The 22260-nt window shown below is 49.3% G+C and overlaps 1 protein-coding gene across 5 annotated transcripts in view; it reads right to left on the bottom strand.

The window, feature by feature from the left end:
• The window catches only part of Dnm3 (dynamin 3), a 448226-nt gene that overhangs the window by 9412 nt on the left and 416554 nt on the right, over positions 1 to 22260 (bottom strand). For 2 of the 5 annotated variants that reach the window (XM_042674269.1, XM_042674270.1), the window contains 3 exons: positions 18582 to 18808; positions 17908 to 18144; positions 525 to 718 (listed from right to left, as the gene is read on the bottom strand). In XM_042674269.1, coding sequence (XP_042530203.1) covers positions 649 to 718; positions 17908 to 18144; positions 18582 to 18808 — 534 coding nt within the window. In that variant the 3' untranslated portion in view covers positions 525 to 648. Of the gene's footprint in view, positions 1 to 524; positions 719 to 12932; positions 12970 to 17907; positions 18145 to 18581; positions 18809 to 22260 lie in introns of those variants that run through there. The other 3 variants (XM_042674266.1, XM_042674267.1, XM_042674268.1) reach the window with 2 other exon arrangements.

Raw genomic sequence — 22260 nt, 5'->3', positions numbered from 1 at the left:
TTTCTTAAACAACGTAACTCATTGTTACATATGCTTTTAGCAAGAAGCAACGTGCACTGGTGTGGGAAGTTCTCTAGAGCACACCATGCAGATTTTTCCCTTTGCAAGCTACCTTGTGCTTCCGGGAAAGTTGTATACTTAAGGAATCCTCCTCTAAAGAAATCACTTCCTACTAGTCTTATGAACATAAGGAAGGACAGGAGCTAGGACAGGAGCTAACTATGGAATTATGGAGTAGTTGCCATCCTAAACTATGTAGGAGAAAAATACGTATGGATTAGCTCTATGTTCATGATCTCATCTCTGTTAGGAGCTCCTTCCTGAAGGATCTGCAGCAACGCTTGGCCAAAGTCATCTCAAACATAGGTCAGGGTAGGCAAATGGAACCCAAACGCAGGGCTGCGCTCCACACCTACCTCAGGCAGAACGACACAGGAAGCCTCTCTGGGGGCAGTGGTTTTCAAGGGTCAGCCCCTACAGGTCTGACAGACCATGAGCCATGAGCATGAGAGATGAATGCATTAGTAAAACTGGTTACTTGCCTACCGATGTCCACAATGCGGCTACTCATGGTGTGCAGCAATGGTTGCCAGTGTGCTGCGTTCACATTAACTCATTAGTGATTAGTTGGACACCAGGCACTTCATTTTAGTCTAACAAGGAGGACTCTAGCGGGCGGATTATAGTGGGACGAGTTGGTGATGGGGGTGGTCTCCGGCTAGAAAGAGGAGAGAGAGAGACAGGTCAAAACCCACGCAGAACAGCACAGAACTGTCCCCAGGACACTGACATTGGGCCACCGTGCGCATGCTCATGCGACTCAGGACAGCAAGAGGGCAACTGCCTGACCTCAGCGCCTCGCCTCTCACCCACCCGACGCTCGGGGAATCTGCCTCCAAAGCCAGGTGCTCGCTCCCAGTGCTCACACAGAGTAGGGTCATGTGGAGGGCGCTGGGGGTGTAGTGCGCAGACGTGGTGGCAGAGCACAGCCCTTGTGCTTTACCCTCTCCAGCAAGTCTGAGGCAACAATGGCGTTTGAGTCGCTCCTCTGCAACGTCTCCCCGGGCGTGCCCTCCTCTCTGTGTCCAGCGTCGGTGGTGCCTCCCGCTGCACTAAGCAGCGGCACTCGCCAATCTCGTCTGTACTTTGCTGCTGATCTGTAGAGCACTGGACAATGACAAACCCAGGCTCTTCAGAGTTCTCCAGGAGTGTGAGCAGGCTGGGTGGGAGCTGCAGCGCTGGCTGTACTGCTGCATTGTGGCTGCAGTGCTAGCGGCGCTCATCGTGACCACTCTCTGGTGGGCAGTGATGCTCATGCTCGTGGATGAACTCCAGATCACTCAGCGTCACGCTACTTGAGAATTTCAACATTACCCGAGAATACTCCTTGAACTCCCGTGTTTCCCCCAGCAGGTGAGATTGTGTGTGCGTGTGCACACCACACGTCACAGGCAGTATCTTGGGAATAATGCAATAGATTCCACAAATAGAAATCTTCCTTTTTAACAAGACTCTCCAGTTTTTTTTTTTTTCAAAAGACTCCTCCCAGATATTACTCTCATGTCATAGAATTTTCTGTTTAGAAGCACTGAGTTGACCAACTTGGATGAACAAGAAAAGTAGAAGAAGAAACTTAGGAAATGCTTCAAAGTCGAATCCCTGTGGCCTAGAGGTTGGATTGTAGTTCACTAGCCCACTACGCCTTGCTAGGCTTGGTTCTTCAGGCTCGGCTTTCTTACATGAGGAGACTCAGGGAGAGGGCACCTAGGTTTCGCGCAATGCACTGTGGAAGGACCGATCTTAATCGGCTTTGAGTGAGTTTGGGTGGCGGGTGAGCGCAGCCCCACAACCACGCACAAGCGGTGGCCTTGGACTTGCTGTGCTGTGCTTGAAGCTGTAGCTCTGCCTTTTAACCAGGACAATGGAGCAAGATCCTATGACTTCCAGGAGTATTGTCTGAGATGCTCAAAAACTCCAAGTAGTGTGGTTAAAGAAAGGGCAGCGATCTGCAGTGTGGCCTACAAACACTGGAATCAATGATAAGAGGATCTAGATCGATAGTGAGTGGACAAGACTAGACCTTAAATAATGAGAGCTAGAGGGAAGTAGCTGGTGGTAGGGATGAGGAAGGGAGAAACGGAAATCAGCGAATACTCCCTGACCTCTTCAATCCCTGGGCCATGTTGCTGGGTTGGGGAGGGACAGCGGCAGAGCACGGCGAGGGAAGGGATCGGAAGGCCAGCTGTCTGCTGCGGGTCAGCGCTGTGGTCGGTTCTCCACCACCATACCCCAGAACTTAACCTGATCTTTGGCTCAGAGTATTTTCCCCAAATACATAAATCAGGAGAACTGAAGCGCACGGGGCCTCGAAGAAGACATCCTTTGGGCCTGGCACTGAAAAAGCACTGGTAGTGCTGTGGTGCGCGAGTAAATAAAAATAACATTTCCAAATGGTTAAGACATCTTTGACATATGCGCAGTTCCGGGTTAGAAGACCTTATCTGTGTACTTATATGATCACTAAAAATCTTAAAAGAGTCCTCTGGCAACTCCTCTGGAAGGAATGAGCATTATTTTATTTCTGGAAGAATAAAAACAGTGATCTGCATGAGGAACTCTACTAGAGAGAAATTCAAGAGAAGTATTAACTTGTTCAGGGTTTCTTTTTTGTTTTGTTTTTGGGTCGGGTCGTGGGGCCTGAACTCTGGGCCTGGGCGCTGTTCCTCAGCGTTTCAGCTCAAGGCTAGCGCTCTACCACTTGAGCCACAGCGCCACTTCCAGCTTTTTTCTTTTTGCTTATGTGGTGCTGAGGAATCGAACCCAGGGCCTCATGCATGCAAGGCAAGCGCTCTACCACTGAGCCACCTTCCCAGCCCATTGTTCAGGGTTTCTTAATAAGCAAGGCTAAGATGTTTGCCAACTCCAACACCAGAAACACATTTAAGGTGGACTGTTCCAGGTCATTTCATTGGTCTAGGTCCTAACTCATCCCAAGGGTTTCCAAAGAAATTCACCTCACAAGACAGTTTGTTTTGGGCAAAGCAAAGCTATTTGTTTTGTACCAAATTTTCCTCAGTTGCTTTGTTTAGCGATGGGCTTCATTAAATAATCCATTATATTGAAATGGAGCATCTTGTATCATTTAGTAGTTATTGAAACACTATGTGGTGTGTGGGAGGCTTATGGTTATGACAGAAGAGCCGCGTTTCTGCTTCCAAATCAAAGGGAGAGATGTGGCACTGAAACTGCTCGTAGCTGCAGGGACGGGCCTTTACCCGCCCTCTGGACAATGAGTGGGTGAGTGGGAAAGTGGCCTGTGCCGCAGTGGGTGGCTCAGGAGGCAGCGCGGCTTCCTGATAAGACAGGAGGCGTCGCGCATCGCTGCTTCTCTCCTCCCGCTAGCTCTCTTTTAAGGCTAGAACAGTGACAGTTTCATCCATTCTCTGAGCTAGCTGGTCTTGAGCGCTCATGGGGTGAGCTCTATCAGCTTGAGGGGTGGGTCTAGGAAATTCTGCATGGTATGGGTTTCGCACATGGCTTGACCTTTCTGCCTTTGCCTTCCTTCCTCCTTAGCTTGGGATGGGAGGCGAGACTGAGTCGGTCTCTTTCCTTCCCTACCAAGAGTCTGTGATTCCCAGGCCAGCATGTGCTCTTCGGGGTAGTGATAGTGTTAGGGTCTGAGCAAGGGCTCCCCAATTGCACCTTGCACAATGCCCGGGGTGGGCGGGGCTTGTGTAAACATGTTTCTAGGCGCCGTCCGGAGTTGCTGATGGAGCCAGACATTGCTCTAAGTGTCAGATGACACCCATGTGCTGGTCCTACAACCATGCTCTGAGGCCCGAGGCTCTGGGGCAAAGCCAACGATCTGAACTCTGACTTGTTAGGAAGTTAAGTCACTTGCAAGACAGACAAAGTAAGACTGAAAAAGAAAATGCTAGAGCAGAATCTGTGCAGGTTGAAGCACTGGCCATAGATGCCCACGGGTGTCTCTTGGGGGTTAGAATTAAGCACAGGTCGTGTTGTAGATACCAAGATACTACAGTACTGTAGGTTTCTTGTGAGTCACAAGCAGCAAAGCAACCTTTTGTTTAGGGAGGTTTGTATTTGTTTATGAAATGGTATAGACAAAATATGCATTTTATTTTTTAAATATGCACTTTAAATTCTCATCTTTAGAGAAAGCAAGTGTAAAATTCAATGTAGGAGACCCAAATTAAACCAAATCTGGGCTGACACTTGCAGAGGTGACAGAGCGGAGCGCTGTACAGACAAAAAGGGAATGCCCAGGGTTGCTTCAGTATGAAAAATGCTCTACTTACAAAACATAAGTAGGGTTTATGAAGGGCTTGGAGGGTGGCTCAGTGGTAGAGTGCTCACCTCGTATGCATGAGGCCTGGGTTCGATTCCTCAGCACCACATAGGCCAGAAAAAGCCAGAAGTGGCACTGTGGCTCAAGTGGTAGAGCGCTAGCCTTGAGCTGAAGAGCTGAGGGACAGCGCCCAGGCCCAGAGTTCAGGCCCCACAACCAACCAAAAACAAAACAAAACAGCAAAAAACATAATTGAAGCTGTCAAAGACAGTTGTCTCAAAAGATTTCTTATATTTCAGATTATGGGAAAGTGACTCATGTCCCGTTTCAAGGAGCTACGAGCATCTGATGCCAAGTTGCTCAGCTTTTTAATCTAGTTGATAATGCCCCCTTCCTATGACAAGTTTTGTCAGATGAACCACTAGAAGAAAGGTGCATCCCTCATTTTAGATCTATCTGGTCCATTTCTTAGAAAACAGACAAAGAAAGAGGAAGAAATGAGAACAGTTTCCCAAGTGTTAGGAACTAAAGTATCTTCTCCATGATCCTCTTAATTCTCACATTCTTTGCAAATCTGAGGTGTGGATGTCTAGTCAGACATCACTGGGGACAAATGCCCAGCCTCCTGGGAACTGACACCCTGCCTGTCCACAGCAGCACCGGGCAGTGCCCCGGGCAGGGGGTCTGTGGTGCATGGAGCGAAGGGACCCCAGGGCCACCCCGCAGGGGCACCTCTGGATAAACTGAGCCGGGACCTCTGCTCCTCTTTTGCATGTCTACTCTTAAGAAAACAAGGGAGTTATGAGATACAGTATTTTAGATTTCAGCATTGTCTTTGTAATTTGCTTCTTATTTTGAGCAATTATTCAATAAATTGTATGTATCTAGAGGGCATGATGCTAAGTTCAGAAAAATGTTTTTAATCCACATGGAAGGCCATAATGTACAATTCATGACCAAAAATACTGCAGGGTATATTCAGTGTTTCTGGCCTTTTGTGGCTTCAAGAATCCTGTCCAAGTCCAGGCTGTCTGAGGAGAGTTTGCAGCAGATGTTGGAAAGAATATAAGACTTGGAGTCTATTTAAAGGGATATGATCCTTGGTACATATTAGAACTGGCATGTCTTTCCTCTGTAAGAATGAACCCATGATTTTATAATGCATAGCATTAGGAAAGTATGAATTAATTCATAGAATTTGAAATAAGAACATATGGAGAAAATCATCTACAATTTTTATTTGATCCAAGCATGTAATATCTTATATAATTTTAGTCTTCAAGATAATTTGTAGTCTATCACACTTTCTTTCTTTTTCTTTTTCTTTTCTTTCTTTCTTTTATGCCAGTCATGGGCCTTGAACCCAGGGCCTGGGCACTGTCCCTGAGCTTTTGCTCAAGGCTAGTGTTCTACCACTTGAGCCACGGCACCACTTCTGGCCTTTTCTGTGTATGTGGTGCTGAGGAACTAATGCATGCTAGGAGAGCACTCTGCCACTGAGCCACCTTCCCAGCCCCCTCTATCACGTTTTCTTTACGTTATTTTAAACATCTGACAGATTTCCCCCACAGGTATTGTACCACTATATCCACAATTGTCTCTGTTCAGTGAATACATTATGACAATAATTTTATAGACGAGAATGGGAAAGTGTGTTTACATTGGTTGGTAAAGTGCACTGTTTGGGGCTAATTCCGAGTCTGATGAAGTGAACTCATTGTGTGTACTTTCTCTCGATAACCCCATGTTTGCACAAGGCATTGCATTAAGAATTAAAGATAATCTTTGTCCATTAGGATGCATGGTAGCCACGGAGACAGGTGACCGGGGACCGGGCAGCTCTCAGCGGGGACTGGGTTATGCTTCTGGGGTGGCAGGGGTACTTGGAGACCTTGTCTGGAGTTGGAAGGAGGCTGGGGAAGTCAGCAGACTCCCAGACAACAGAGAAAGTAGAGCAGACGAGCACTTCAGGAATAGGAAAGACTGTGTGCAAAGGAAAGCCAAAAAGAAAGAAAAAGATCTTTGTCTTATTCCTTTGCTAAGCCTAAAGAAGTCATAAAACAGATAAGTTACAGGCATTACTTTTGAGATCAATTTTTTTTTTATGGTTTGATCTCTGCACTATATCACTGATCATCAGAGATGCTGAGGAGAAGGAATTAAAAAATAAGAAGGGGAAGGTAAGATGCACACAGGAAGGCTGGGAGCCGGTGCTTTGCACCTGTAATCCTAACTACTCAAGAGGCTCAGATCTGATGCTGGTTTGAGGTCAGCCTGGGAAGAAAAGTCCATGAGACTCTTATTTTCAATTGCCCAGCAAAAAGCTTGAAGTGGAAGCATGGTTCAAGTGGTAGAGAGCCAGCCTTGAATGAACAAGTTAAGCAAGAGCACAAGGCCCTGCGTTCAAGACCTAGTACCAGCATTAAAAAAAAAAAAAGACAGTGTGAGAAAACTGTATAGACAGGCAAAGCGCGGGTTCTCCAGTGCTTCTGAGCACATGGCTGGAGTTGAGCGGCGTCCCTCCACTAATTTCCTTCCCTCCCTCTGTCCTCCCTGCCCTCCTTTGCTTGTCTGTCTCTTCTTTGTCCCCTTCCCCCTCCGTCCGTCCATGCCACAGAAGTCTGCTCCTGTGGACCGCAAGCCACGCGTGGAACGTTTTTAGATCCCCTTCCATCCTTCGCTGCTGCCCCCCCCCCCCTCCAACCCCAGGCTTCAGGAAAGGGAGGAGGAAGGAGGTGCTGGGAATGACCGAGCTCCGCGTCGGGCGGTCCAGTCCTGCTCATCTGAGTCAGGGGGAGGCCAGGCTGACATGCCTGCTCCAGAAGGCCGGGACTTCACACCTCTCCTCAGAGAAGGAGGCTATGGATCAGAAACACAGATGGGAACGGGGCAGGTTTCCCCTCTTAAGAACCGTCTTAACCCTAAGGGAGAGAGCATGTGGGCCTGGAAGGGGCTGGGACTCTGTGCTGGCAGCATCTCCCGCCTGACCTGGTGGCTGGCCAGTCGGTTTTAAACCACCACGTGGTAGCTGGCACTGAGTCCAAGTGGCAAAAATGGAGACAAAGAAGTAATCACAGTCCGCCCAAGAATTCCAGCAGGAGGAGCTCTGACATGCCTTACAGCCAGGGCCAAAGAGGGAAAGCGCGGAAAGCGCGCACACAGAAACTGCTGCCAGAGAGCAAGCCCGCGGCTGCGTGGGTGACTGACACACGGCGGGGGGGGGGGGGGGGGGGGGGGGCGGGGGGGCCCGGGCTGCGGCCTCGCGTCTCACCAGTGGGACGCAGCGTCCGGCTGAGTCCACAGACTCTCACAACAGAGGGGAAGAGAAGGCCGACTGCCGGTGAGCCCAGAGGTCATTCTTCCCCTCAGAAAGGACCATTGTTTCTAAATGAGTCTTTCACACTGGCGCAAAAACCACACTTTGGAATGGCGTGTCCGTGGGGGGGGGGGGAGGCCGTGGCGGGGGGGGGGGGGGAGGCCGTGGCGGGGGCTGGGGGTGGGGGGGAGGCCAGGGCGGCTCCCAGCCGCGCAGACTCGGCCTCTGACTCTGCGGCCGCCGCTGCTGTCTGCTTTTTTGTTTTTTTTTTAATGAGAGAAATGCTGTGTTTGTAAAACTTGGTGCTAAAAGGGCAAGAAATCATAGGTCCCCTGGGTCATGTAGAGAGTCTGCAGAATGGATTAGAGCTTTCTAACACACACACACACACACACACACACACACACACACACACACACACACAACTGCAACACAAAGGGCTGAGTCAGGAAAACAGTGGGGCTAGATGAGTTTAGCGTGGCTGTCAGGCCCGGGTGCGGGGTGCGCCTCTCCTGGGGGAAGGGGAAAGGGGGGGCAAGGGGGAGGGGGAAGGCTCGCACGGGAGAAGGGGAGACGGGAGATGCGTGCTGGGCACGCAGGCGGCCGCGTGGCTGACCTGAGGGAGAATTTCACGCAATCCCTTTTCATCCTCTGCCAATAAGAAGTCAAGCTTTTCGTTGACACCTGAATGGCTTGCCCACATTTGAAATTTTTATACCCGCTCCCCGTAGAAACGTTTAAAACTCGACTGGTTCAGACCCGGAGTCACTAAACACAGCCCGTCTAGACGGAGGATCTATGGAAACCATGTGTCTTACAAGGACAGCGTCCTCCCAGAGAAACCGCTCGCCAAACACACTCTTAGGAAAACATGACCGAAGCACCACAGTGAAGCTGGCCTTGGAGAAGGGGAAGCCGAGAGGCTTCTAAAAGCCAGGGTCCCATTCCACACACATCACAGGGCCTGGGAACAGTTTTGAAAGACCAGACCACTGCAGATACCATTTATATTTCCATTCCAGAAGGATCTAAAAAGTTTACAGTTTTGTCCCTGCAGACTCCCGCAAGAAGGTTAGACAAGGGGTCGCCAGGGCTCTCCCCCCCACGGCACTGTTTGAATAATGATGTATGTGGACGAGGCCCACGAAGCAGAACGCTTCCTTCTGCCCATTGCCTCGTGCTGCCGGCGGCCGGCTCAGACAGAAGGCAGGTGCCGGCCACAAGTGACTGGCCGAGAGGAAAGGGAGTCAGAGGCAGAGGGCCACGGAGCAAGGTGCAAGGACGCTGCACCGAGGAATGTTCTAGAATCTTGCTTTTCTGAATCAACATTGCTTCCTGACCCGGAGGCCATAGTGATTTTTCTAAGTTCATAGTTTCACATCTGAAAATGTACTTGAACTTTAATGAGTGGTTTGAAACACATACGGGGGGGGGGGGGGGGGGGGGAAGGTAGAAATGCAAACTGAGTAACATTTGAACTGAAAGCTGCAAATGGTCTATGGTAACAGCGACGGCCTTTGTGAAGGGCAGAGGGTTTTGTTAATGGCTCTCTAGAGTATCTTACTGAAACTCCTTGCTGGCAGGAAAAGGGACTTTGGAACAATGTAGCTGCAATGGTTGCTGACAAGACGTCGCCCTGCCACCTGGCAGACCGCGTCAACCACAACGCCAAAGAGACCCCTGCCAGAAGGCCCTGGGCTGGATGGAAGAGAAGGAAGTCTATGCAATTAATCACACACTCAAGTTTTAAGCAAGAGTGAGAAATACTCTTCCAATGTATTTGTTCAAAGACACTGTGCTTTACAACGAGTGTTCAATATATTACTGGCTTTCAGGCATCAAAGGTTAAGATGGTGATGGAGTAATTTAGAGCATTGGAAATAGAAAACACACATGAGCGATGGTAGCGAAAACCTGAATATGGATTTCTACACTGAGCTGTGAGCACTGAAATAAGTTGATGGGGTCTCTGGACGAGGCCCAGGTGGTTTGGAGTGTCACTATTGTTAGAGCTAAACCCATGAGTTCATGCAAATGCTTTGTGGAGCATGGATTTTAATCGGACGTTAAGCTTAGGTCTGTGGAGGGAAACTCTTGCAATGGTTTCTCTAGTTAACACATTCATTAATGTTTCCTTAATTTTTCCACACCAAGAGGCAATAATTAAGATCCTATATAACCTGCTTCCCATGAAGTTTTATTATTTTACTTATTAAAATATTTTCCAACTCTACTGAGAGGCAGAAATAAATTCTAGTGGTTTAAAAAAATTAAAAAAATTTCCTTATGATTTTTGCAGTGTCAGCTCTTGAACACAGTATTTAAACACTGGTATTCTTGAGGGGAAATTTTCACTCCTAACATTGGCTAGGTGAATAATTCTGAGTTAAAAAAAATCCTCACGGCACAGAACACCTATTCTCAAGAGAGACATTTCCACTGGAGATCCCATCCCTTTCTCCTCTCCGACCATAAGAGTTCTTGTTTAGATGAGGCAGATAGTGATCCTTGAGATGAATGAAATTCTGCAAGTGAGTGCTCGGTCTGGGTGTGTAGCTGGAAGACAAGTCTGCAGGACGGTGCCCCAGGAGCAGCATCCACGCGGGTGATGCTTCCGTGGTAGAGGTCAAGGGTGTATTTGATTGTTTTCCAAATCATGCTCAAGGCCTTGTCCTCTCTTGGCTTTCAAAGCTATCTCCAGAGCTTGGGGCGCTCGGTGTCTGTGCCCCGTTGTGGCCCTCTAGTGTTTAGCTTTGTTTTAGTTGTTCCCTTTCCAGCAGAAAGAGGACGCATGGGTGGGGTTTATTTACAAAGCTCATCAGATTAACCTCTCCCTACTGGGTTCCTGTGACAGCAGGGGAGGGGTGCTTACACCTCCGCTATTTTCTGTTTACATCGGTTCCCGATGGGGGACAAGCCAACTGGATGAAGCCTTGGAGCTCTGTCTCTCAGCAGACATCTCTCTGCCATCCATGACCAGCCACTAAGAAGTGTTGCTAATTGCCTGGTGATGATTATTTCCTGGCCCTTCGGTGCAAGGCGTTCTATGATTCATGGGAACTGGTCACCCTGACTGTAAAACCGAGTGGGCATCTCTCAATGTCCATGGGAATCGTTAGAAATAAGATGTGGAATACTTGGTCTTTGTGGTTTTTGCCTGTCATGTGGCTCTAAGGCCTGAAAAGCAGCCAGAAGGCAAAGAGAGCGTGCAGCCATGGCGTCCGCGCCCTGCGAAGGGATCCCACGCGGGGCCGCGTGCCAGCGACTCCCCCAAAGCCGGGAGCAGCGCCGTGGCCTCCACGCGGATCCTTCAGCCCGCCCTGCCGCGCCCACCCCACGCTGAAAACACTGGCAGACTCAGAAGGCAAGGTCCTGTCGGCACAGACACTCGGTAAGCCAGATGGAGTTCATCTGGCAGCTAAAGGGTGAAAATGTGTGTTTGGATTCCGAGGTTCCCAGATGATGCGTACAACATGTTGGCACCAATAAGCTAAAGGATCTCGGTGTCGGGCATTTTATAATTTGATGTATAAGCAGCAATAAAGTTATGACAAGCAGGAAGAAAGTCATCAACCACTCAGCTAAATCCTCCGCTCTTTCCCAACGTGGCGTTTCTCAGGCATTTACATAGCATGGTATCAGAGCTGGAGGCAGCTCTGATGTCTATTTCCTAGCTGCTAGTGACATAACCAACTTTCATCAGCATGACGCAAATGTTGCTTCCAATGTTTCCTAGAGGCTGGTGAGACAGAGGGGCGCGGGAAGCTGCTTCTTACCCTTTGCTCTGAGATAAGATCTGCGCGTGATGCAGCCGAGGGCCCGGGAAGCCACGGACTAGCTAGCGTACCATTGAAGGAGGATTTGAGTGTGAGGGTTTCCCTGTAAAACCATTCTTTTTCTTCCAGTGAGGGGAATAAAAAATTGCAGTAATGAAATCCAAGTACTGGCTCGTGTGTGTCTACAAGTCTGTGGGTCTGCTTCCTCTGTAGCGCTTTCCTCCCTGTTTTTGAGCTACATCAACTTGTGTAGAGGGATATTCAGCAGATTCCAACTGGTGACAATTTGCTGCTGACTAGCCACAGGAAGAATAATAACCATTAACTGTGCATTCTTTTCACTGGCCAGGGGCTCTTTTGCCAGACTCCTGCCTTGGCTGTCTTCCTCCATCAATCAGGTAGAACCCAGGCCACGGCTGGCACCCTGAAAACAGAGAGCCTTCCCCACACTGGTAGAAGCTTAACAATTAATTTGGGGCCCCAAAGAGAACAATGACAGAGCTGCTTGCTATTATTATCTGTCCTGGGACGTGGAAGCAGTTGTGTTTGGATAATTTAATGTCAGTTGCTGCTGGAAACAGCAGCATATATTTGCTGCTGCCGCCGCCGGCTTTTGCTGTGTCTTATGTAGATCTTTTCTTATTTTCCACTTTTCTCTTAGTGTCTTGTTACATCTCATGTGTAGGAAAGTCAGGAAAAGGGAGGAAAAAAGCAGACTACGAAAAGTCTCCAAACTTTGACCTTGAGAACACGTGTCTTCTGAGTCTGGGTCTCACCTAAACATCTGCCAGTTGTCTCCGCCGAGGCGGGTGGAGATATTTGTATAAAGTAGACTCACATTGGGTAGACACAAAAAGGAAACTGATTTTACCTTCCCCTTAAGCTAGACGGAAAACAAGACCTGAGGAATGAAAACCTTTGACATTAGCCATTGACTCTGTTCCGTGAAGTGTTAGGTTACCGCCGGAATCATGGGACTGGAATGGGCCCTTGATGGGATTTTTAATTGAGAAGCTTAAATTAAATTGGACATATTTTCTTAGTAAACAGCATGTGGCCGAAATTCTATTCTCACTGAAGTATACTAAGTATCATGACAACTCCTGTTAAATCTGCAACAAATTACTAATTACATTGTTTCACTAACAAATTTGGTTGCCTCTTGAGATGCCTAAAATATTAACATTCAAAAAGACCAACTCAAAAGTTGTCTCTATTCTTAGCAATTATACTTCTGAAAAGGTTTTTGCTTGACTTCTAAATCCAGTTGCCAACAAGAAAATCTGTCCCTGGCAAGCCAGAGTATCTAATTCGATTCTTCTATTCCTTCTTCCAGGAGGGGGTGGGAGGCAAGCTGGAAGCTGGGAGCTGACGCCACAGTCACAGGTGAGTTCCTAAGGGGTTCGAAGCCATCGCTTAGGGGCGGCGGAGGAGGGGCAAGTCAGAGAGTGTCCGGCGAGTGAGTGACAGCGGCTGAGCCCCGCCTGGGTACACAGGGGGCTTAGTTTCCTGGCACACACAGCCCATGACTTCAGGGCTCAGCGGCTTCATCCTTCGTGGCACCAAACCTTGATGTGAGGATGCAAAGACACACTTAAAGACCGTTCTCCAACACGACACTCAGGAGGAAAAACAAGACAAGGAGCCCTGCACCTGGGTGAGAGGGAGTCCGCATCAACTGTCAGCCACACCACCGAGAACAGTGTGAAAGAGAAGGACACTGCACACCACCGGTCCAACCCCTAAAACGAAGACGGACGGGCTTCTGTTTTCGTGTGGAGAAGAGACCCGAGGGCCTGATCTCTCCATGGCTGATTTAGTCAGAAATGACTGAGGTTGTGGATTGAGATGGGGCTGGGCCTGTGCCTGTGCAGGGGAGGGCCCCAGGGAGAAAGAAATGGCCAGGCGGGCCTGGGCTGGCCGGGGCTATCCACAGAGGGGGACTGCGCTCCGTTACGGGGCTCATCAGAGACCCTTGCAAGGGGCCAGCTTCGTGGTCTCCATCATATAGATGAACTGGAGTAAAAAAGCTAACTCCTCTTTTTTGTTACTGCTGTTGTTGGTGGTGGGGCCTGAACTCTGGGCCTGGGCGCTGTCCCTCAGCTCTTCAGCTCAAGGCGAGCGCTCTACCACTTGAGCCACAGCGCCACTTCCGGTTTTCAGATGATTATTGGAGATAAGAGGTCTCACGGACTTTCCTGCCGGGCTGGCTTTGAACCGTGATCCTCAGATCTCAGCCTCCTGAGTAGCTAGGGTGACCGGCGTGAGCCCCTTTTGAATGACTTGGTTTTGCATTTTTCAAAGACTCCATCAGATTGACTGGGAAAGGGTGGTTACAGCCAAGTACTTCTAACGCTCAGCCTTTTTTTTTTCTGTGAGCAGAAGACTGAGTGATGAGGTATATGAAGTTTATCCTTCTTGGCTGGAGACCCCGCCTCCCGCCCTGTTCCCTTTTGACTATTACAAAATAGCTTTGCCCGAGGACGAGAGAAGACAAATGAGTGCCATGAAGCCCGAGCGAGCTGCCAGGAACAACATGCTCTGATTCAGTGAATTCTTCTGCTCATGTCAGGCCCAAGAGTTGCCAATTAGCTCCTCTTAAGAAACTATAACTGAAAATAGCTACGTCAGCGCTACAGTTAATGTCTCAAGCAGATTAAGATCTTCAATTAAGAGGATGAGGGCTCTGAAGAGATGGTAGTGTCTGCTAAACGCAGAAATAAGTGGCTGGGATGGATTTTCTAAGTTTCTCCCCTTCAGGGCAACTGAGCAGATTTCAGCAGGGAGAAGACAATGCCGAAGTCTGACAATAGAAAATGTCGCACAGATGCACAGATCGCAGATGCGTGTGCCCGGAGCTCCCTGAGGGCAGAGTCAGGCCAGGCTAGTGCGTCCAGTTGGACTAGAGGCCCCTCCCCCACGCCCTCATTCAGGTGTAATTAATTTAAAAAGCCTGAAGTTTACAGTTTTTCTGCCCCTCACAGAAAGGCTCCTGCTACATAAACCAAGAGCAACTTGAGCAGCTAAGAAAAGCAGAGCCCAAAACGACTCCATCTTTTCCATCCTCATCCCTTGAAAGGGGAAGATGCTAATTGTAAAGGCTTTGATTGTCTTAGAATAGGGTCACAAGTATACAGTCTGCTAGCAGAGCTGGGAAGTACTCAGAAGAAAAAGATGAATGCCCAGGCCCACTCGAGTGGCAGTGTTCCTTGTCTGCGAAAGGGCCGTGATTACCCTTGACATGGCAGAGCCCGAATTTCTGCTTGCAGATACAAGTGTGAAAGGTCCCTAAGCAAGCAAAGGTCTTGGGGGGAAACCTGAATTTCCTTCTTGGAAAAGGAACGGTTGTTTTTCCTGGAGATGGTGGAGAATCTGGCCTCTCACCTGCTTTTAATCTTTTATTCTAGTTGTTTTTTTTTTTTTAACAGAAAAGATAAAGGCACATCACAGAAGAAAAAAAGAGAATGTGTGTGTGTGTGCGTGTGTGTGTGTGTGTGTGTGTAAGTAGAACACAGTGCCTTTTCTTTCTTTTCCTTCCTTTCTTCTTTTTTTTTTTTGAAATCTTAAACCTCATTTCTGGCTTGTATTTGGTAAAGATTCCTGCTCTGGCTTTTATTAAAAGCAGACTTTCTGTGGTCGGAATTCTCCATCTAAAGCTCAGCTTGAGTAGGCCCAGGGATCCCGGGCCGATCTGGCTCTCTCAGGTGACACCCCCCTACCCCGCCCCCCCCCCCCCCCCCCCCCACCGCAGGGATTTCCCTCCCAGTGGCTGAACTGGCACCGAATCCTGAGAGCTCAGCACAAATCAGCCAGCATTCCTCTGGTACTCTCATTTCTGTTTCAAATTTGGGACTCTTTGCAAGGCCAGATCAAGTGAAGTCTGGTTCTAACTTGAGTGCATTCTAGAGATTTTAAATAGTGCAACTGCTCTTCTACAAATTCCCCAGCCCTGGCCCCTGAAAACTGATGGTGCCCTCTGCCTGCTTGGCCCCTCGGCCCCTCGGCCGCTCCCCTCTCTGCTCTCCCCGCCACCACCGCCCCGCACCCAGGCCTGCGGGCTCCCACCCCGCCTGCCTTCTCCCCCAGGACACAAAAGGACAAAGGCAACTGGGCCCAGCCTAGCGAATCTCGTTAGCACTGGAAAATTGGTTTTTCTGCAGGGGACTGGCAAGCTAGCTTATCTGAAACCAAGAAATAAAGCAGTCAACGGAGCAGGCAAGACATGCACATCCATCCCGAGGACAGTACCACTGGGGGGCTCTGGCTCCTTCTCATAGCTAAACAGACAAAATGGTGGGTTTCAAGGCTGCTTCTGCTTCCCACTCTCAGACCCCTCTCTCCTTGATGGCTTCCACACCTTCCTGGCACATGGTGGACACTTGTGCAGTTAATCTGCGGTTTTCTAAAACAATAAACTTGATCTTGGCTGTAGCAACTTCGATGGTGCAATTCACGTTTGTGATGTGGAGGAGAAATTCCTTCACAATGCCATGCTGCTGGGGGTGGGGCACTGGTGACAGCGAGGCGTTTTTCAGAGGTTACACTGACTTGTGGGGGTTGAGGCCAGGGTGCCGACAATGCACAGGACACGACACCGTCGTGGCTGACAGACCGAGCCCTGCAGGCAAAGTCTGCTTCCACCGGGGCTGCGGCAGGGCCCGGGCAAGGCACGTCATCTTGGTGTCTGTGAGTGAAGTGTGAATAATCACCTAGCTCCCTGGGTTGTTGGAGCTAGCTTTAAACAAAATGTTACTTGCGAAGTTGAGGGGACATGGGTTGAGAGTTAAACCAATGCTAGCTATGACTATTATTACTAAAGTTTTGTTTTGTTTTTTGTCGGTCGTGGGGCTTGAACTCTGGGCCTGGGCACTGTCCCTCAGCTCTTCAGCTCAAGGCGAGCACTCTACCACTTGAGCCACGGCGCCACTTCCAGTTTTGTGGAGATAAGTTTATTGGAGATAAGAGTCTCTCTGCCTGCCTCTCTTCCTGCCCTGGCTGGCTTTGAACTGGGATCCTCAGATCTCAGCCTCCTGAGTAGCTAGGATTACAGGTGTGAGCCACCAGTGCCCAGCTAGAGATTTTACTAGTTCTATTATTACTAGAAATTTTGCTCAGCTAAGTCTATTAAAAACCCAAGCAGGATTTAGAGGATCTAGTATTCACAAACAGAATCTTTATGGTTTATCCAACTTTCAAGTGTCTCATTAATAGGATTTTGGCAACAGCCCTATTTTATCGATGAGGAACAACTCTGGTTTTAAAGGTAAATGAGTTGACCAGAACCTGGGATTAACCCAGGTTTTCTGATTCTAACACCCCCACCCCTCTTCAGCTATTTATTCCTTAAGACTCCGTGTTTACTAGGGTAAGATCCTACCTCTCTTCTCTTCATTATCCTAAACAACTTGAAGATAAAAATGTATGCAGTCCAATATAAGGGTGAGGTCACGTTAGTCTTTATGGCACATATAGAGTTGTGTTTTCCTTCAAGGGCCATATAAATATCCCCATTCTCTGAATTAAAAAAAAAAAGTTTATGTGGTTAATTTCCTTTCTTTCTCAAATTCATTATTTTGAGAGGGGGAACTCATCTTACCCTTTAAAAATGTCTGATACTGGCTAGGAAGGTGGCTCCATGGTAGAGTGCTTGCCTGAAGCCCTGGGTTCGATTCCTCAGTACCACATACACAGAAAAAGCTGGCTGTGGCTCAAGTAGAAGAGCACAAAGAGCTCATGGACAGCGCCCAGGCCCTGAGCCCCAGGACTGGAAAAAAAAAGTCTGATACTCACTCTCTCTCTCTCTCTCTTTTTATTTTTAGTTTACCATGTATATCTTTATTTTCATGTAACATATCATTTCGTTTTGTTTTGCCATATTCTTTTTTTTCTACAACTTTTTTCTTCAGTATTATGTTTTTTTCCCCATTCTATCTCTTTAGACGGTGCATGTATGGTTCAAGTTCCATTACTCACAACTAGAACTGAAAATTCAGTCCTGTACAATGACCTGTCTCAGATGAGGTCAATGATGATACCCAGCAGCTCTTATGTCTACATTAAAATGTCTAAGTTACAGATTAATCAGCTGGATTTTAGTGTTTACATTAAAATGAGTGACATGGGACAGAGGGCGGATGAATAAAATTCCTTGTCAGTGGTTTTGTAGAACTCTTTGTTAATGCCAAAGCTCAGCACCTGAACTTGACCTATAACATGACCTAGCAGAGGCTGTTTTGTTTCAAAGCCCTCCGGCAAATTCCACCAAACTGCCATCAGTGGGGCTCAGTTTCCTGGGCCCACTTAGCTTGTGCCAGTCTGTAACCCTGAGGCCTTCCTGAGCAAATGACCCCTGGTCTTCAGGGCCAGCAGCTGCCTCACGTCCCACTCCCTCCACTGCCAGACTGAGAGGTGCAAACACGGGAAGATGTTTGCAAATAAAACCTTGTCTGTTGCACTAGGAGAAGAGAGCCAAGACCCGACCCCACCGATCTCCACGTTGGCCTTACCTGGGAACGCTGGGCGGAGCCCTGGTGGGCCTGGATGGCACCTGGGGAGGGGCCCCGAATGAGTCGCTGCTGTTGGGGAAGGGAGGCAAAGGGCCTGGACGGAAGGGAACCGGGGGGGCCCCGGAGTGCGGGCCCGGGGAGGGGATGGCGGGCGCGGGTCCTCGGCCGGACGCGGGCCTCGTGAGGGACACGCTGAGGGCCGGCTTCCTCTGCGTTGTGGGGCTTGGAGGAGGCGACCTGAGGAGAAAGACACACTGTGTCGGCCACTCTGGCTTTCTTTCTGCATCCATCATCCATGAGTTATCAAAGACTTGCTGCCACAGCCCGGACCCTCACGCGAATTCAGAGGCAACGGTGGACAGCGAGCTCTCCCCTTGCTCATCTGCGAAGCTAACGATAGGCACAAGTTCTGGATATTCTTCTAAACGACAGCCCCGTGTGCACAAGTGTATTTTTTTCTTTTCTATCCTATAAATCACTTTTCTTGGCAATCACAGAGGTTCTGCACCGCTCTGCCAGCTCTGTGTCTGCAAGCTTCCCGTGGCTTTGAGCCGTTCACGTCAGGACCGCAGAGCCGCGCCCGCGTTTGGGGCCGGCGTTGCGTGTTTGGAAGGAGGTTGGTGGATCTGGCCCTCGCTCCGAGCCCCTCACCCGGGTGCGAGCTGCCCCCTTACCTGCGCGAATGCTGGATCCACGAGTCGTCCACCGGGGGCGGGGCCGGGGTGGACACGGTGGCCGTGTTGATGTCGCCGATGATCATAAGGGCCTCCTTCAGGGCTTGGTACATCCGCAGCATCTCATCCCGGCGCTGGGCCTGCTCCGCGGATTCCTCCATCAGGGTGTTTTGGTCCTCTGAGGAATACAGCTGTGCCAGGAGCTCGGAGTTGATGAAGTCTTTCACCTGTCAGATCGCCACAGACAAGCAAACTGGGGATGAGTGGGCATGCAGAGTCTGCGGACAAGGTCCGCGGACGCTACCCGGGCAAAGGGACCCGTGGTGCATCTGACCACGAGAGGTCGCCCACCCTGAGGGGTAACACAGACGCACCAACGAGAAGCCGGGAAGCCGGCCCCAGCCGAGCGGCCGCCAACCTCCGGGGCCAACCTCCGGGGCCAACCTCCGGGGCCAACCTCCCGGGCCAACCTCCGGGGCCAACCTCCGGGGCCAACCTCCCGGGCCAACCTCCGGGGCCAACCTCCCGGGCCAGGCGCGGCCGCCCGGCGCCTGCGGCAGGAAAGGCTCTGGGAGGTGACAGCAGCTTTCTCCACAGAGGACCGAGGTGCGAGGAAACCTGTGGAGAGCCGGGCGCTGTTTTTTGTCCTTGGCCTGCTCAGCTAGTTTCCACCCAAATCACAAAATTAGTAAGGTCCTGAGTGCTAAGGCCTAAGAAGTTGTTTTTTTTCTTTTCTTTTTTGGTCGGTGGTGGGGCCTGAACTCTGGGCCTGGGCGCTGTCCCTCAGCTCTTCAGCTAAAGGCGAGCGCTCTACCACTTGAGCCACAGCGCCACTTCCAGTTTTCTGGTGGTTTATTGGCGATAAGGGTCTCACTGAGTCTCCTGCCCAGGCTGGCTTTGAACTGTGATCCTCAGATCTCAGCCTCCCAAGCAGCTAGGGTGACAGGCGTGAGCCCCCGTCACCCAGCTAGAAGCTGACTATTTCTCAAATAGTCTGTAGCTATCGATGTGTATATGAACGTGCAAGTTTGCGATATGGAAGACACAGACTGTGTTTTCTAGATCACAGTCAAAGCCAGTCACTTGTGATGAGGACCGACACGGGGTATTACGAATGCGATGGATACAGAAAACCAGACAATCTGAACCACCCGTGTGAGTGTTTGTAAGCGCGTGAGGACAGGGGGCTGACGCCCTCTCACCAGCTCAGAGACGTCAGCTGGGAGGGAAGAAAAAACACCAACTACGCTTTAACCAAGGCCAAGATGCCATGTTTTCATGTTAGAAGTATAGTTGAAAAAGAACCGGCAAATGGAGAGAAGAAGGATGGCTGACACTGTCCTGCTCAATGGAGAGTGTGGGTTCTTTTTTGTTTTTATTTTGGGTCCGGTCGTGGGGCCTGAACTCTGGGCCTGGGCGCTGTCCCTCAGCTCTTCAGCTCAAGGCTAGCGCTCTACCACTTGAGCCACAGCACCATTTCTGGCTTTTTTCTTTTTGCTTATGTGGTGCTGAGGAATCGAACCCAGGGCCTACGCATGCAAGGCAAGTGCTCTACCACTGAGCCACCTTCCCAGCCCCTCAATAGAGTGTGGACGGGAGCCTGGCCACAGGCGAGGGCGGGGAATGGAGGCCGCATGGCGGACTGTCATGTTCTCACACATTGACAGGCTCAACTGGAACGAAGATAAAGCAAATAAGATTAAAACCAAGAATCAGTGAAGCAGTACACCCCACGCGCCTCTACACATTGCTTCTCATCACGCGGTGGTGCAGTTTATCACTTTCAGTTGTAAGATTTGGAGCGTCTGAGTAACCTGCTCGAGTTCACACAGTCCCAGGCCGAGCCCCAGTGTTCTCCTCGAATTCGGCTCCGTGCTCACCCCCGTAGGCTCACAGTGCGGTGCTCAAGCAAAGGCCGCTCAGGACCGTGGGGCGGGGCAAGCCTCTGACCCAGCTGTGGGCTCAGAGTGGAGACGGGGCGGGAAGCTGTGGCCAGCGTGGGCAGAAAATAGTTTCTGAGGCTCCGTCTTGACCAGAGACGGGGCCTGGTCGAGGACCCTCACCCCAGCCACTCAGGGAAGCACAAAGAAGATGACCACAGGCCAGAGCAGACACAAAGGAAGACCCAGCGTCACAAACTGACCAACACAGAAAGGGCTGGCAGAATGACTGGTGCTGCCAAGGGCTGCCCTCACATGGGATGGCTCAGCGCTCACACACACGTCTTTCCTTTGTTTGTTTAGAAATCATCATTTCTAGGCTGCTAGAACCCAGAGCCGTGGGCATGCTCAGCACGCACCTTACTGCTGAGCTACAAAGAGCATCGTTACTAGAAGAGTACCGCAAGTATGTTACACAAACGTTACCTTACCTAACCCTAGAAAGATAAGTTAGTTTTCCAGTTTCTCTGTTATATGAGGAAGTCAAGGCTTACTTTGAGTCACTGGATAGTTCAACAAAAAGCAAAAGCAAGGATATGTAATTGTTTTACATTCAGACAGACAACAGGATACCTGTCAGACGTGAAGATTCCTGGGCTAACGTTAATTTATAACTCACAGATGCCAACAGTCTAACACACATAGCTTCATTATTTTTTAATATATTTATATACATGTTTTGAAACATGCAAATTATTGGACTAAATCAGAAAACTTGGCTAAATCATAGGTTCATTTTGGTAAAACAGAGAGTTCCCTGCACACATTTTGTAAACCAAGAGTAATTTAAATGTGGAAGTAATCTAATATACACTGTCTATTCTGGGAGCTGTTTGATGGGGTAAAAGGTTTAATAGTTGTGGAAGATAAATTTGGCCAATAAGCTAAGGACTAGAATTTGAACCGTATCCATTTGGCAATGGAGCACAATCGCAGGCTTTGGAAAAGCAAGTGAGTGAGACAATAGGAGAATTTCTGGGAAAATTAATCTGCGTTTGAAAGCAGAATTGCCCGAGTGGAAGAGACAAGTTCATTAAAAGGCTATTAGTCATGACATGGGAAGAGCTTAATCTTACAGCGGATACATATAAATTACATTACAAAGGAAAAATCAGCAGGTTCAGCGCAGCCTGAATGAGAAGGTAAGGGAGGAAGGAGCAATCGAAGGTGCCTCAAGCACTCGCATTTGGGAGAGTGGGAGAATAGAAAATCTAATGGCAAACAAAAAGAGTTACGTGTAGTTTAGCTCTAGGGCTAAACTTGAGAACTCACTTCTAAGCACATTTGCAGGTACTCAGGGGGCCTGGACATCTGCTCAGACCTTCCATTGTTGGGTGGATGTCTGCACTTGGATACATGGCGTAACTTAAAACTCAGACAATTTTCCTGGCATTGACCATATGTTGGGTTGAACAATTTTGGAGCTTTACATCTTGCTGGAGTATCACTTAGGATCTATTAAATGCAAATGTAAAACCAATCTGCATGGAGAAGCAAATGTCAAACCATGCAATAAAATGAAGGGCTATTTTATCATTGCAATCAATGATCTGCCTTCAGTCTTCTACATCCCAAGGTTGTACACATTATGCCCACCTCTGGCAATGTCATAAAATGAGCATAAGAGAGCAGGGCTCTAGCCCATGAGGGCTGAGCCACAGGCTTGCAGAGACCCAGGTCGGGCTTTGCATCCTACCTCAAACATTCACTAAGCTTTGGAGCTCGGGTTCGTTCTAAAA

Source organism: Dipodomys spectabilis, unplaced genomic scaffold, assembly GCF_019054845.1.
Source record: "Dipodomys spectabilis isolate Male_0828 unplaced genomic scaffold, ASM1905484v1 ptg000019l, whole genome shotgun sequence".
NCBI lineage: Eukaryota > Metazoa > Chordata > Mammalia > Rodentia > Heteromyidae > Dipodomys > Dipodomys spectabilis.
Note: the sequence above shows the minus strand (reverse complement) of the source record. Positions and strands in the feature narration are given on the sequence as shown.